Source organism: Aulonocara sp. 'chitande type north' Nkhata Bay, linkage group LG2 (genome assembly GCF_057382095.1).
Source record: "Aulonocara sp. 'chitande type north' Nkhata Bay isolate Kocher_YH1m ecotype deep benthic linkage group LG2, A_spYH_male_GT1.1, whole genome shotgun sequence".
Lineage (NCBI taxonomy): Eukaryota > Metazoa > Chordata > Actinopteri > Cichliformes > Cichlidae > Aulonocara > Aulonocara sp. 'chitande type north' Nkhata Bay.
The window spans coordinates 38,853,207-38,866,574 of NC_141345.1; the positions used below are offsets into that span (position 1 = coordinate 38,853,207).

Sequence of the window (13,368 nt, forward strand, 5' to 3'; positions counted from 1 at the left end):
ACATTCTCGATCATCTCACACTTCTATTTAATCAGTTTTCTGTTTGACGTTTCTTCAGCTGTGTGAAAACGAAATCTTTAATCTCAGCCAAACCAATTTTCTCACGAAAAATTAAAACACTGAAAAAAGCCAAATAATAACATTTTTAAGTTATCTAAGTGACTTATATATAATGTTTAACCTGAGTTGTGAAAGACCACGGGTGGTTTGAAAACGGTGTGCAGGGACTACGCTGTTATCGCCCCGGCTAGCTATCAAGCTGGTGGGTAACAGACGTCTCCGAAAACATCGGAGCACTTTTGCAAATATGCGATATCTTGATAGACCGAGCAGATATTTGAAGTTTACACACCCACACTCTTGCCTAAAAATATGTTAAAACTTTATTTTGTGACCCAGAAAGAGTAATAAGAGTAATACTAACACTAAATAGCTGCCGCCATTGTTGGAAACTGGAATTGGCTGGGCTGCCAGTTCATTGGCAAGAGCTTTCTTTAGCAGGTTATCATCAAGGATGTGTTTGCACATTGTATTAATCTTTCCCTCAACCCTTACAAGTCTCCCAGTTCCTGTTGCTGAAAAACTTTCCCACAACATGATGCTGCCACCACCATGTTTAACTTCAGGGATAGTACTGCCCAGGTCATGAACAGTTCCCGGTTTCCTTCAGACATGATGCTTGGCATTCAGGCCAAGTATTCCAACTTTCTTCTAGAGAACTTTGCTTCTCATGGTATGAGAGTCCAGATAAATGATGGAGGGTTCACCCTCCCTACCGCTCCCCACCTGGGACAGCTACCCCCCTACTGTGATGTAGTACTTGTTGGTTCTCGTGTGGTTGTTGACCCACTCCCTTGGTGGTCTTAGATCCAGTCAGTTCTTGGGCACCTGGAGCCGTAGAACCCTGATCTTGGCTTGCACCGGGGTAGCCTGTCTCTAGAGGGGTCAGCTACCTGTCTCCTCTGTTTCTCTCCTCGACTCTCACCCCTTGGCCATGGGCACCACATTTAGGGCCTTCCTGCTCCTGCTGGGATGGGTGCACAGGCATAGTCTTGGGTCTTTAATAATCCTGGGGGCTGTGGATGGGAAGGTTCTCCCAGATCCATCTCGCCTCTGGTTCCTGGAGGGTGTTATTGTGGCTCCCCCCCCCCCCCCCCATTTTTAACTACATTTCATGACAAAGACACACACGTACATACTCACACTTGACACTCTTTCTCTTTTTCTGTCTCACACTCACACACACACCACAAGAAGCTTGTTGATTAATGTACCTGTATATTTTTTTAGAAAAAAAAAAAAAAAGATTAATGTACCTGTGCACTTTCCAATTATAGTGCTCCAGGTTTTATATGTTTTGTATGGTCATGAAGACCCTGGAATGACACATCCTGGACTAGCTTCAACCCATAGTCAGACCACATCTGGATCCCCTTCAGTTTGCTTACCAGCCCCGCCTCGGAACTGAGGATGCCATCATCTGCCTGCTCGATCGTGTCTACACCCATCTGGACCAGCGAGCACTGTGAGGGTCTTGTTTGTTGACTTTTCCAGTGCTTTCAACACCATCAGACTGAGCCTCCTGGGTGATGAGCAAACAGTGATGCAGGTGCTTCTCTGTTGTCCTGGATTGTTTATTATCAAACAATAAGACCACAATATGTGCATCTTCCACATTGTGTGTCTGACAAGGTAATCAGCAACACAGGGGCACCACAAGGGACTGTCCTCTCCCCCTTCCTCTTCACCCTCTACACCACAGACTTCAGCCACTGCACAGAGACCTCCATCTTCAGAAGTTTTCTGATGACTTTGCAGCAGGGGTGATGTGGGCGACTCCTTTGTCACGTGGTGCAAGCAGAATCATCTGCAGCTCAACGTGGCAAAGACCAAGGAATTAATTGTGGATTTTATGAGGCCCAGGAAAACCGTGACCCCTGTTTTAACAAGGGGGTCAACATGGACATTGTGGAGGACTATAAATACCTTGGAGTAGGCAAAGACAATAAACTGGACTGGATTAAAAACAACACTGCACTCTACAGGAAAGGCCAGAGTCATCTCTATTTTCTGAGGCGGATGAGGTACTTCAACATCTGTCAATGATCATGATTTTTTATGAGTCTGCTGTTACCAGTGCTGTCCTCTATGCTGTTGCATGCTGGGGCAGCAGGTTGAGGGTCACAGATGCCAACAGACTCAATAAACTGACCTGCAAGGCCAGTAATTTTGTGGGGATGGAGCTGGACTCCCTCAAGGTGGTGTCTGAGAGGCAGATGTTGTCCAAGTTAAAGACAATGTTGGACAATACCTCCCACCCACTCCATGACGTGCTGGCTAGCCACAGGAGCACACTCAGTGAGAGACTGAGATTACCAAAAAGCACCACTGAACGACACAGGAAATCATTCCTGCCTGTAGCCATCCCCCTGTACAACTCCTCCATCTAACACACTTGTAAACACTGCAATAGTAACATCCTTTTTCACATGCTCTTTTCAACTCAGTAATGTTGCTGTCAATATTATTGATATTTATTTATAATCGCCTCTGTCAATCCTTGATATTTATTATTATATAATTATTGAGTGATTTGTATATATTGTGCTTTTTCTTAAATCTGTAACATATTGTATTGTTAAATAGTCTAGTCTCTTTCTGTTACTGTACTGGAGACACTGTAACCCACATCATTTCCTTAGGGATTAATAAAGTATTCTGATTCTGATATGTATGTTTGTTTTTCTTACAGATACGGAAACACACATTGTGCATATTTATTTGTACTCTATCCTTTACTGTGTCTTTCTTGACCTTGAGTTTTGCGCTTCCTTACAGTTTTTATTTCCTGAGTCTGTAGTGCTGGAGGTCTCTTCAAGTTGAAGAAAAAGTTTCAGCTCAAGACAGAAGCATCACACCAGGAGAGTAACACTGGATCCAGTTCAATAACACTTCTTGTAAATAACCGGTCGTCCTTTTCAATAACCAACTTTTTCAGTAGATCAATGGACTTGATAAAACTCAACCAACCAACAAAGACCAACCCCAGCAGAGGACATTAGTGATATGTCGGTCGCGAACGAAATGGCTCTTATAGCCGGATCTTTGACGTGAACGACGCGAGCCGGCTCCTTATTGCGAGCAGTGGGTTTTTTTTTTTTTCTTTCTCTCACCCTCTCTCTCGCACTTTTTTCGCTTCACTCCGCACGCGAGCCTTGTGCTTTACGCTGGGCAGAGGGGGAGGGGCGGTAGTTAGTCAGTAGCACAGGAACAGAGCGGGAGGGAGAGAGAGAGAAAGAGAGCCAGGGACAACAACGTCACATTAGAAAGGTATAGCAATCATCCACAACTATTTTCAGTTGCAGATGATAAAGGATTCAGAAAGTTTATTCATGCAGGTCCATATGACAGAGAATATGCATCTTCTTTTTGTTTTCGTATTTTAATTTATATTTAATTGTGTTGTGGTTTGTAGTGTTTTGTGTTGTTTCACTTTAAATTTGTAAAAGGAAAAAGCTGAAAATTTAAACAGTTAAAAGTTGAAATGTGAATAGTTGGTTTTTGTATTATATGATTTATTTATTACATTTTATGTGGAGTGAATAAATAAAAGTATATTTACGGTGGCCCCTACAGACAAAGCACGTACAAACTTCAAAACACGTAAAAACTCCAAAACACGTGAAAACTCCAAAACACGTGAAAACTCCAAAACACGTAAAAACTCCGAAGCACGCACAAAACAACAACAGAAGTGCTCCAGGATGCTAGGGCGCAGTGTTGAGCTTTTGTTACCTCGTGGCTACACAAGCCAGGAAGTACAAACGACCGGATTTGGTGTGTGGTAGTAGCAGGTAAGTGAACATTTTTTTAAATTATTTGAATATATGTGAGTGCTTGTGTATAAATACACAAACAATACACACATGCTTTCAATTGTGTAATTTAAGTGATCTTGGTAATTCTGTTTTGAAGTTCAGTTAACGCTAGAAATGTGTTTTGGAGTTTGTACGTGTTTTGTCTCTAGGGGCCACCATATATATTTATATATAAACATATGTAAATGAATCCACTTTTTTTTTTTACATTAGTATTTCCTTTTGTGCATAATTTTGTATTGTTGTTAATAATAAATTAATTAAAGCACAAAACAACCTGAAGAGCCGGTTCGGAGCCGAAAGAGCCGGCTCTTTTTAGTGAGCCGAGCCGAAAGGGCCGGTTCTCTAAAAGGAGCCGGAAATCCCATCACTAGATGACACGGCACCCCAAAAAGTAATGAAAGACTGTCCAAACTTTCACACTCGAGTTTGATTTTGTGCCTCTCCAGTATCTCGCCAGACTCAAGAACCTTGATTTTAAAAATGAAATGCAAAAATTACATTCACTTCAATCTGAACCATGAAATATGTATTTGAGACCTTGATGAATTACTTCAGAATTAAATGAGGAAAAAGAAAAACTTCTTTTGGGTGGTCGATATTTTTCACAGGGGGGTGGCACTGTGGATTAATGCACATGTTTTATCTGACAGATTCTTACAGTGGATGATAACACTCCTAGGAATTTGTGCTTCCTCCCCACCAAACTGGGGATCTTTTCCATCACAGGTGAATTTACTACTACACTACAGATCACTTCCATTATTAAATAAATAATTGACAAATAGTGCTTTATTAATTTCATGTTTGCAGCTTAATCAAGTGACCCATCAGTAACTTAATGATGTGTTACCTAAAGTCCTCTGAAGCCACTTTGGTCTGTGGTTGAAGTAAATAAAGATGTAGTATGCAGGGATGCCAGTGAGGGAAATGGCAAATCCAATTCCTGTGTTAACAGGGTCCGAGTACAGAGACAGGAAGACCATGAAGAAACATGTGATGCAAAACACCACCGGAAAAAACAGTGGAACCTGCGGACAAATCAACAGTGAAATTATATACTGTACACACAAAGATGGTGAAAAGTCAGGATTTTGCAGAACTGATTGAATGTTTTGTGTTTAAAATTTCAGAGGAAAATGTAAGAGCTACAGTGCTGTGAAAAAAGTATTTGTCCCCTTCACAGTTCCTTAGTATTTATGTCACAATTTCATGTTTTAAATCATGACACAAACTTCATTATTAAAATAAGATATTCTGAGTAAATACAAAATGCAGCTCTTAAACAATGATTTTATTTATTCAGGGCAAAACCTATTTGACCCTTTGTGAAAAAGTCATTGCACTCTTTGGTAAATCATGAATTAACTGTAATTATTAACCACAATTAAATTTGAGTGAATTTTCATTACTAGACCCAGTCCTGATTATTGTCACACCTGCTGAATCAAGAAATCACGTAATTAGAACCTGTCTGACAAAGTAAAGTAGGCTAATAGATTAGATTAGATGAAACTTTATTAATCCTTTGGGTGGGTTCCTCCGGGAAATTCAGTACTAGATGTGAAGGCCAACACATCAGAGCTAAGGAACAAACTCAGTGACACTTATCAGTCTGGGAAATGGTTTTCCACTAGTACCAACTCAGCCCCAAGATTTTGGGGAAAAGATTCTGTTGTCTGACAAGACGAAAGCTGAACCTTTTTGGAAGGTTTGAGTCCTGGTTACATCTGGTGTAACACCATTGCATACAAAGAGCATCATACTAGGGGTGGGTTTTTATAATCAATTTATCGATTAAAATCGATTCTGGCTTGGATAACGTAAAATCGATTCATTAAAATCCTGAATCGATTTTTTAATATAAATTTATTTTGCCCGAAATGCCAGAATCTCTGGTGAAATCTCACAAACTTTCAACAACCACCAAACAGTTAAGACAGTAAATGAGAGCAGGAACACGGATTCTGCACAAAGACTTAAACACACAGCGCAACCGGCGGATCAGAATCAGTTAGATGTCGCCTTTCTCACAGTCGGGGCTGAAAGCCGACAGCTGGCTGATTGTGATCTGTCGGTGGGTCCGCGCTTTGTGTTCATGCCCTTTATGCGCTGATTCTAAAGCTGTTAGTTTTATCTCTCTCCAAACAATATTGACCGAACCAGGAGCAAAAGAAGATCCAAACTATGCTTCACATAAACATCGTCATGAATTCACTCTGACTTTCGCTGTTTTGCTTCCATCGCGATGCGCAGCTCTCTCTCCCTCTCTCCCTCTCTCTCTCCCTCTCTCGCTCTCTCTCTCTCTCTCTCTCTCCCTCTCCCTCTCTCTCTGTACTTCAAGAACAGTTTCCCTTTCTTCATTATTCGCTTGCTTGTTACGCACAAGTCTACTGTTGCTTACAGCGCTGTCAGCTGCTGTTTTTTTCCCTTTTACATTCTTCCGAAAAGAAAACCTAATTTCTGCTGTTCAACACTGAACAAATGTAAACTTTTTAAAATTATGCAAAATGCAAAACGCCGTGTCTCTAATAAAACCGCTGTAACTTCAGAGGTAATGTTCATGTGCTGATTAATGGTTTTCTTTCGTTTTTGATGTACTGCAGAATATTTTTATAAAATCTAGTCCAGGAAAATCGCCTTCATGTTTTTCTGTGTTTTATCCTCAGCTACTTTGACACAAAGGCATCAGCTGTGATGCTCACACCTTTGATAAAGTCTTGCGTGTGTCAGCTTCCTTTTTATAGATACAAAAATATGTAAATGTACTGATCTGAATTATAATATTTCTGACTGTCAAAATTTCCCAGATTCAAATCGAATTGAATCGAATCGAATTAAATCGAATCGTGGATCGAATCGATTCGGGACCTTGTGAATCGGAATTGAATCGATTCTAGAAATCTGTGACGATACCCAGCCCTACATCATACTAACAGTCAAACATGATAGTGGTAGTGGGGTGGTCTGGAGCAGCTTTAAGAGCTGAACAACTTGCCATGATTGATCAAACGGTGAATTCTGCTGTCTACCAGAAAATCCTGAAGGAGAATGTTCAGCAGTCACACTTGAATGATGCAGTGGGTCAATGATCCAAAACACACCAGCAAGTCCACCCCTGAATGGCTCAAAAATAAATTAATAAATGAAGGCTTTGGAGCAGCCTTGTCAAAGTCAGGACTGAGAAAACTGCGAAGCTTTAGCATGACAACACAAACACTTGGTGGTAGTTCTTGCTGTGAAGGGTGTCACAACCAGTGATTAGGTTTAGGGGACAATTACTTTTAAAATATAAAATGCAATTTGTTTGATGATCTGAAACATAAGTGTTACAAATGTAGGAAACACTAAGAAATCAGAAACGGGGCAAATACTTTTACACGGCACTGTATCTGGATGCATAAAAGGTTAATTGCATATATAACTGTTAATACTGCAAAGTTCAGATATAGCTGCATAGTGGTGTGGAAATACTGACTTTAAAAGGGCGGGGGAGGTCCGGCTTTGTGTATCGGAGGTAGATCAAACCCAGCACCACCACACCGATGAACAGCCATCGCAGGAAGCTCATGAAGTTCAACAGACTGTAGATGTCTCCAACTAACAGCTGGAGCATGGTCATAGGGTACTGTATATTCACATACACATCCAAATACACACACACATACAAGACGGTTGTATTTCCATCAGTCAAGACTGTGTATTTACAGTGTGGATTTACAGTAGGTTTTATGGACTGATGAATCAAAACTTGAAATCTTTGGTTCCTTCTTCACAGGCTGTTTTACTGGATCCAGGGTCAGTGATAGGAGCCTTGAAACAAAATGGCTGTCGCAGCATTCTGGATTGCCATGCAATACCCTCTGGTATGGATTAAAGATGGACCGATCTGATATTACGTATCAGTATCGGTCTGATACTGACCTAAATTACTGGATCGGATATCGTAGAGAAATAAAAAATGTAATCCGATCCATTAAATATTTCAAAAGCACCTCACAAAACTTGCGACATAGTGTAGCCCAGCTCATAACCTTAGCACGTCGAAGCAGTATGCGTCACGTGATAGAGCAGCTGTGGCGTGCGAGACCTGTCGGCGGCCTTAGCGGAACTGTTTCGAGGTGACCGACTGGGAAACACTCTGTGAGCCTCACGCCGAGGACATCAATGGGCTTACTGAGTGTATCACAGACTACATAACTTTCTGCACCGACTCCATTGTTCCAGCTCAGACTGTTCATTGTTACCCAAATAACAAGCCGTGGGTGACTAAGGACATCAAAGCCCTCCTCAACAACAAGAAGAGGGCTTTCAGAGGGGGCAATAAAGAGGTGAGGAAGGTCCAGGTGTTACTAAAGGACAAGATCAGAGAGGTTAAGGACAATTACAGGAAGAAGCTGGAGTGGAGACTCCAGCAGAACAGCATGAGAGAAGTGTGGAGGGGCATGAAGACCATCACTGGATTCAGGCCAACCAACAGCAGGGGAGCTGAGGGAAGTGAGAATAGAGCTAACGAGTTGAATCTGTTTTTCAATAGATTCGACATCACAGTGTCTGCTCCCACCCCCACAACCTCACCTGTAGTCTGCCTGGAACCCAGAGCCACACCACTGTGCCAGCCTCTCTCCACATGGCACTGTGGCCTCCTGTGAGATTCCTGACACCCCTCCTCCACCCAAGTCTGACCACAACGCCATCTTCCTCATTCCCCAGTATAAACAAAGCATACGGAGGGAAGACGTGACCAAGAGGGAGGTAAAACGGTGGACTGCCCAATCAGAAGCTACGCTACAGGACGCACTCAACGACGTAGACTGGGACATGTTCAGAGCATGCGCAGTCGACATCAACGAGTTTACGGAAGTAGCAGTATGCTTCGTCAATATGCTAGCGGAGGAGATTATCCCCACTGCCAGAGTCACCACATTCCCAAACCAGAAACCGTGGATGGACAGATTGATCCGCACTGCAGTAAACGCCAGGACCGCCTCCTACAACGCGGGTCTCGCCACTGGCGATATGAGCGCCTACAAAGCGGCCTCATACGGCGTGCGGCGCGCGGTGAGAGATGCCAAACGCAGGTACCGGGAACGTGTGGAGTCCCGCTTCCACCAGGGCGACACACGGAGTATGTGGCACGGACTACGCACCATTACGGACTACAAAGCCAGGGACACTGCGCCGATCAACGCCAACTCTGCATTCACCAACGAGCTGAATCAGTTCTATGCCCGTTTCGAGGTTAGCCAGGCGGCTAATGCTATCTACCGCCTGACTACCGAGGACAGTGACGTCATCAGCGAGAGCCCGGTGACCAGCATCGCGGAGCATGACGTCCGAGCGGCACTGAGGAGAGTGAACACAAGGAAAGCGGCGGGGCCAGACGGCATCACCGGCCGTCTGCTGCGCTGCTGTGCTGACCAGCTAGCAGGTGTGTTCACTTACATCTTCAACGAGTCCCTGGCGAAGTCTGTGGTCCCCACATGCTTCAAAAGATCCACCATCATCCCTGTGCCCAAGAACAGCAAACCCTCATCCCTGAACGATTACCGGCCAGTTGCACTGACCTCGGTAGTAATGAAGGTGTTTGAGAGGCTGCTGAAGAACATCATCTCCTCCTCCATCCCAGACACCACAGATCCGCTGCAGTTCGCCTACAGATCCAACAGATCCACAGAGGATGCCATCGCCCACGTCCTACACACCACTCTCAGCCACGTGGACAAGAAACAGGGTAACTATGTGAGAATGCTGTTTGTTGATTACAGTTCAGCGTTTAACACAATAGTGCCCTGCAGACTGTTCACAAAGCTGAGGGATCTGGGACTTAACAGCCGTCTGTGTGCATGGGTGTTGGACTTCCTCACTGGCAGAACTCAGGTGGTGAGGGTGGGCAGGTGCTTCTCCAACAGCATCACCATCAACACAGGAGCACCTCAGGGATGTGTCCTCTCGCCACTGCTCTACTCCCTCTACACTTCAGACTGTGTGGCCACCCATGGCTCCAACACCATTGTGAAGTTTGCTGACGACACAGTGGTGTTGGGTGCCATCTCCAACAACGATGAGGCGGCCTACATGGATGAAGTGAAGAATCTGGCATCGTGGTGCCAGGACAACCACCTCCAGCTGAACGTCAGCAAGACCAAGGAGCTGGTGGTGGACTTCAGAAGGGGTCAGCACAGAGACTACAAGCCCATCATCATCAATGGAGCTCCAATGGAGAGGGTGCAGTCCTTCAAGTATCTTGGTGTCCACATCTCCTCAGACCTGACATGGGCTGCCCACATTCAGGTCCAGACCAAAAAGGCTAGGCAGCGCCTGTATCACCTACGACAACTGAGGAAGTTCAGGGTCTCTCCAAAGATCCTCAGGATTTTCTATACAGGCGCTGTGGAGAGCATCCTCACACAGAACATGACATCGTGGTTTGGGAACAGCTGTGTGAAGGACCAAAAAGCTCTCCAGAGAGTGATCCGTACAGCAGAACGCTGCTGCAGGATTGCTCTCCCCCCGCTTCAGGACACCTACACCAGGAGATGCCGGACTAGAGCAGCGCAGATACTGAAGGACCCGTCCCATCCTGGCAACAAACTGTTCCAACTTCTGCAATCTGGTAGAAGGTTCCGCATCTTCCGGGCAAGGACAGAGAGACTCAAGAGGAGCTTCTATCCCCAAGCCATCCGTGCCCTAAACACACACACCCGCCCTCTCACATCATCTATAATTGACTGAGACAGGACTCTCTTCCAGACACTCTAAACCAAGGCACAATGTACATTTCAATTCCTTTAATTTTAAATATGTTTATATTGTCTATCCTGTAAAATAGTCAGATGTCTATTCATATTAATGTACAGAATTCACCTGCTTGCTGCTACTACTGCACATTCACCCAGTGTATATACTATATGTCTGTATATATATATATAATGTTCTTCCTCTACACCCCCCCCCCCATTTTTGCACATGTCGAGGAGCGTGTCAGGCTACATTTCACTGTGTGTTATACTTGTATAACTATGCATGTGACAAATAAAGAACCTTGAACCTTGAACCTTGAACCATCACCTTCACTCAATACCAGGTCGAGATGCAAATGAGGAGTCTTCACTCAGGCAAGTCTGCTGGACCAGACGGAGTGAGTCCCCTCGTCCTCAAGACCTGTGCCCCCCAGATGTGTGGAGTCTTTCATAAACTGTTTATGCTGAGTCTGCAGAGGGTCCCAGTGATGTGGAAGACATCATGCCTCGTCCCTATTCCAAAGATACCACGTGTCCTGGATTGTTGATTACCTGACAGGAAGACCACAATATGTACGTCTCCCACAGTGTGTGTCTGACAAGGTAATCAGCAACACAGGGGCACCACAGGGGACTGTCCTCTCCCCCTTCCTCTTCACCCTCTACACCACAGACTTCAGCCACTGCACAGAGACCTGCCATCTTCAGAAGTTTCCTGATGACTCTGCGGTGGTTGGATGCATCAGCAGGGATGATGAGACAGAGTACCGGGCTGTGGTCGACTCCTTTGTCACGTGGTGTGAGCAGAATCATCTGCAGCTCAACATGGCAAAGACCAAGGAATTGATCATGGACTTCAGGAAGACCAGGAAACACTTGACTCCTGTTTCAATCCAGGGGGTCAGTGTTGACATTGTGGAGGACTATAAATACCTTGGAGTACACATTGACAATAAACTGGACTGGGCTAAAAACACCACAGCGCTTTACAGGAAGGGCCAGAGTCGTCTCTATTTTTTGAGGCGACTGAGGTCCTTCAACATCTGCCAGAAAATGCTGAGGATTTTCTACGAGTCTGTTGTGGCCAGTGCGATCCTCTATGCTGTTGCATGCTGGGGGAGCAGATTGAGGGTCGCAGATGCCAATAGACTCGTTAAACTGATCTGTAAGGCCAGTGATGTTGTGGGGATGGAGCTGGACTCCCTCAAGGTGGTGTCAGAGAGGCGGATGTTTTCCAACATAAAGACAATGTTGGATAACACCTCCCACCCACTCCATGACATGCTTGTTAGTCACAGGAGCACGTTCAGTGAGAGACTGAGATCATCGAAAAGCACCACTGAACGACACAGGAAATCTTTCCTGCCTGTGGCTCCCTGTACAACTCCTCCACTTAACACACTGTTTACTGCAACAGCTACACCCTTTTTGCACATGTTCATTTTCAGCTATTTATTTATAAGGTACTTTTATGTGTATATATATGCCTGTATATATTGTGCTATTCTTAGTTAGTGTATTATCCCTTAAACTTTTTCCCTGAATCCGTTCAGTCAGACTTGACAAAAACTGGAAAAATTGGGGTGTTCTAAAACTTTTGACTGGTAGTTTAGTTACTTTCCACTATGTTCCTACTCCATGATAAACTACAAATTTACCCCAAATTACTACTATTGATATTTTAATATGAGAATCAAATTCTAGAAAATAAATCAGGCCCCATCTTATCATTTTATCCTTATCTTAAAGACGCTGCTGGTTGCTAATTTACTTGTGGTGGGTAACAAATAAGCAGAACTGCTTTCTTCCATTTCCACAACATCTCTAAAATTAGAAATATCCTGTCTCAAAGTGACACTGAAAAACTAGTTCATGCATTTATTACATCCAGGCTGGACGACTGTAATTCATTATTATCAGAACGTCCTAAAAACTCGCTGAAAAGCCTTCAGCTAATCCAAAATGCTGCAGCAAGAGTCCTGACAGGGACTAGAAAGAGAGAGCAGATTTCTCCTGTTTTGGCTTCCCTTCATTGGCTTCCTGTTAAATCCAGAATTCAAAATCTTGCTCCTCACATACAAGGTCTTAAATAATCAGGCCCCATCTTATCTTAATGACCTTGTAGTACCATATCACCCTATTAGAGCACTTCACTCTTGCTCTGCAGGCCTACTTGTTGTTCCTAGAGTATTTAAAAGTAGAATGGGAGGCAGAGCCTTCAGTTTTCAGGTCCCTCTTCTGTGGAACCAGCTTCCAGTTTGGATTCGGGAGACAGACACTATCTCTACTTTTAAGATTAGGCTTCAAACTTTCTTTTTTGCTAAAGCATATAGTTAGGGCTGGACCAGGTGACCCTGAATCCTCCCTTAGTTATGCTGCAATAGACGTAGGCTGCCGGGGATTCCCATGATGCATTGAGATTTTCCTTTCCAGTCACCTTTCTCACTCACTGTGTGTTAACAGACCTCTCTGCACTGAATCGTACCTGTTATTAATCTCTGTCTCTCTTCCACGGCATGTCTTTATCCTGTCTTCCTTCTCTCACCCCAACCAGTTGTTGCAGATGGCCCCGCTCCTCCGTGACCATGATTCTGTTGGAGGGTTCTTCCTGGTAAAAGGGAGTTTTCCCTTCCCACTGTTGTTCATAAGGGGTTGTTTGAGTATCAGGATTTTCTCTGTATTTGTGTAGGGTCTTACCTTATAATATAAAACACCTTGAGGCAACTGTTGTTAGGATGTTGTTCTAT

At 44.0% G+C, this 13,368-nt stretch overlaps 1 protein-coding gene across 4 annotated transcripts in view; it reads right to left on the bottom strand.

Annotated features, from left to right (window-relative positions):
• The window catches only part of slc7a11 (solute carrier family 7 member 11), a 52,980-nt gene that overhangs the window by 3,288 nt on the left and 36,324 nt on the right, over positions 1-13,368 (bottom strand). For 2 of the 4 annotated variants that reach the window (XM_086262021.1, XM_086261996.1), the window contains exons 10-11: positions 7,357-7,506; positions 4,732-4,909 (exon numbers count right to left, since the gene is read on the bottom strand). The exons of 1 other annotated variant lie outside the window; for it this stretch is intronic. In XM_086262021.1, coding sequence (XP_086118147.1) covers positions 4,732-4,909; positions 7,357-7,506 — 328 coding nt within the window. The remainder of the gene's footprint in view (positions 1-4,731; positions 4,910-7,356; positions 7,507-13,368) is intronic. One more of the 4 variants, XM_086262003.1, reaches the window with a different exon arrangement.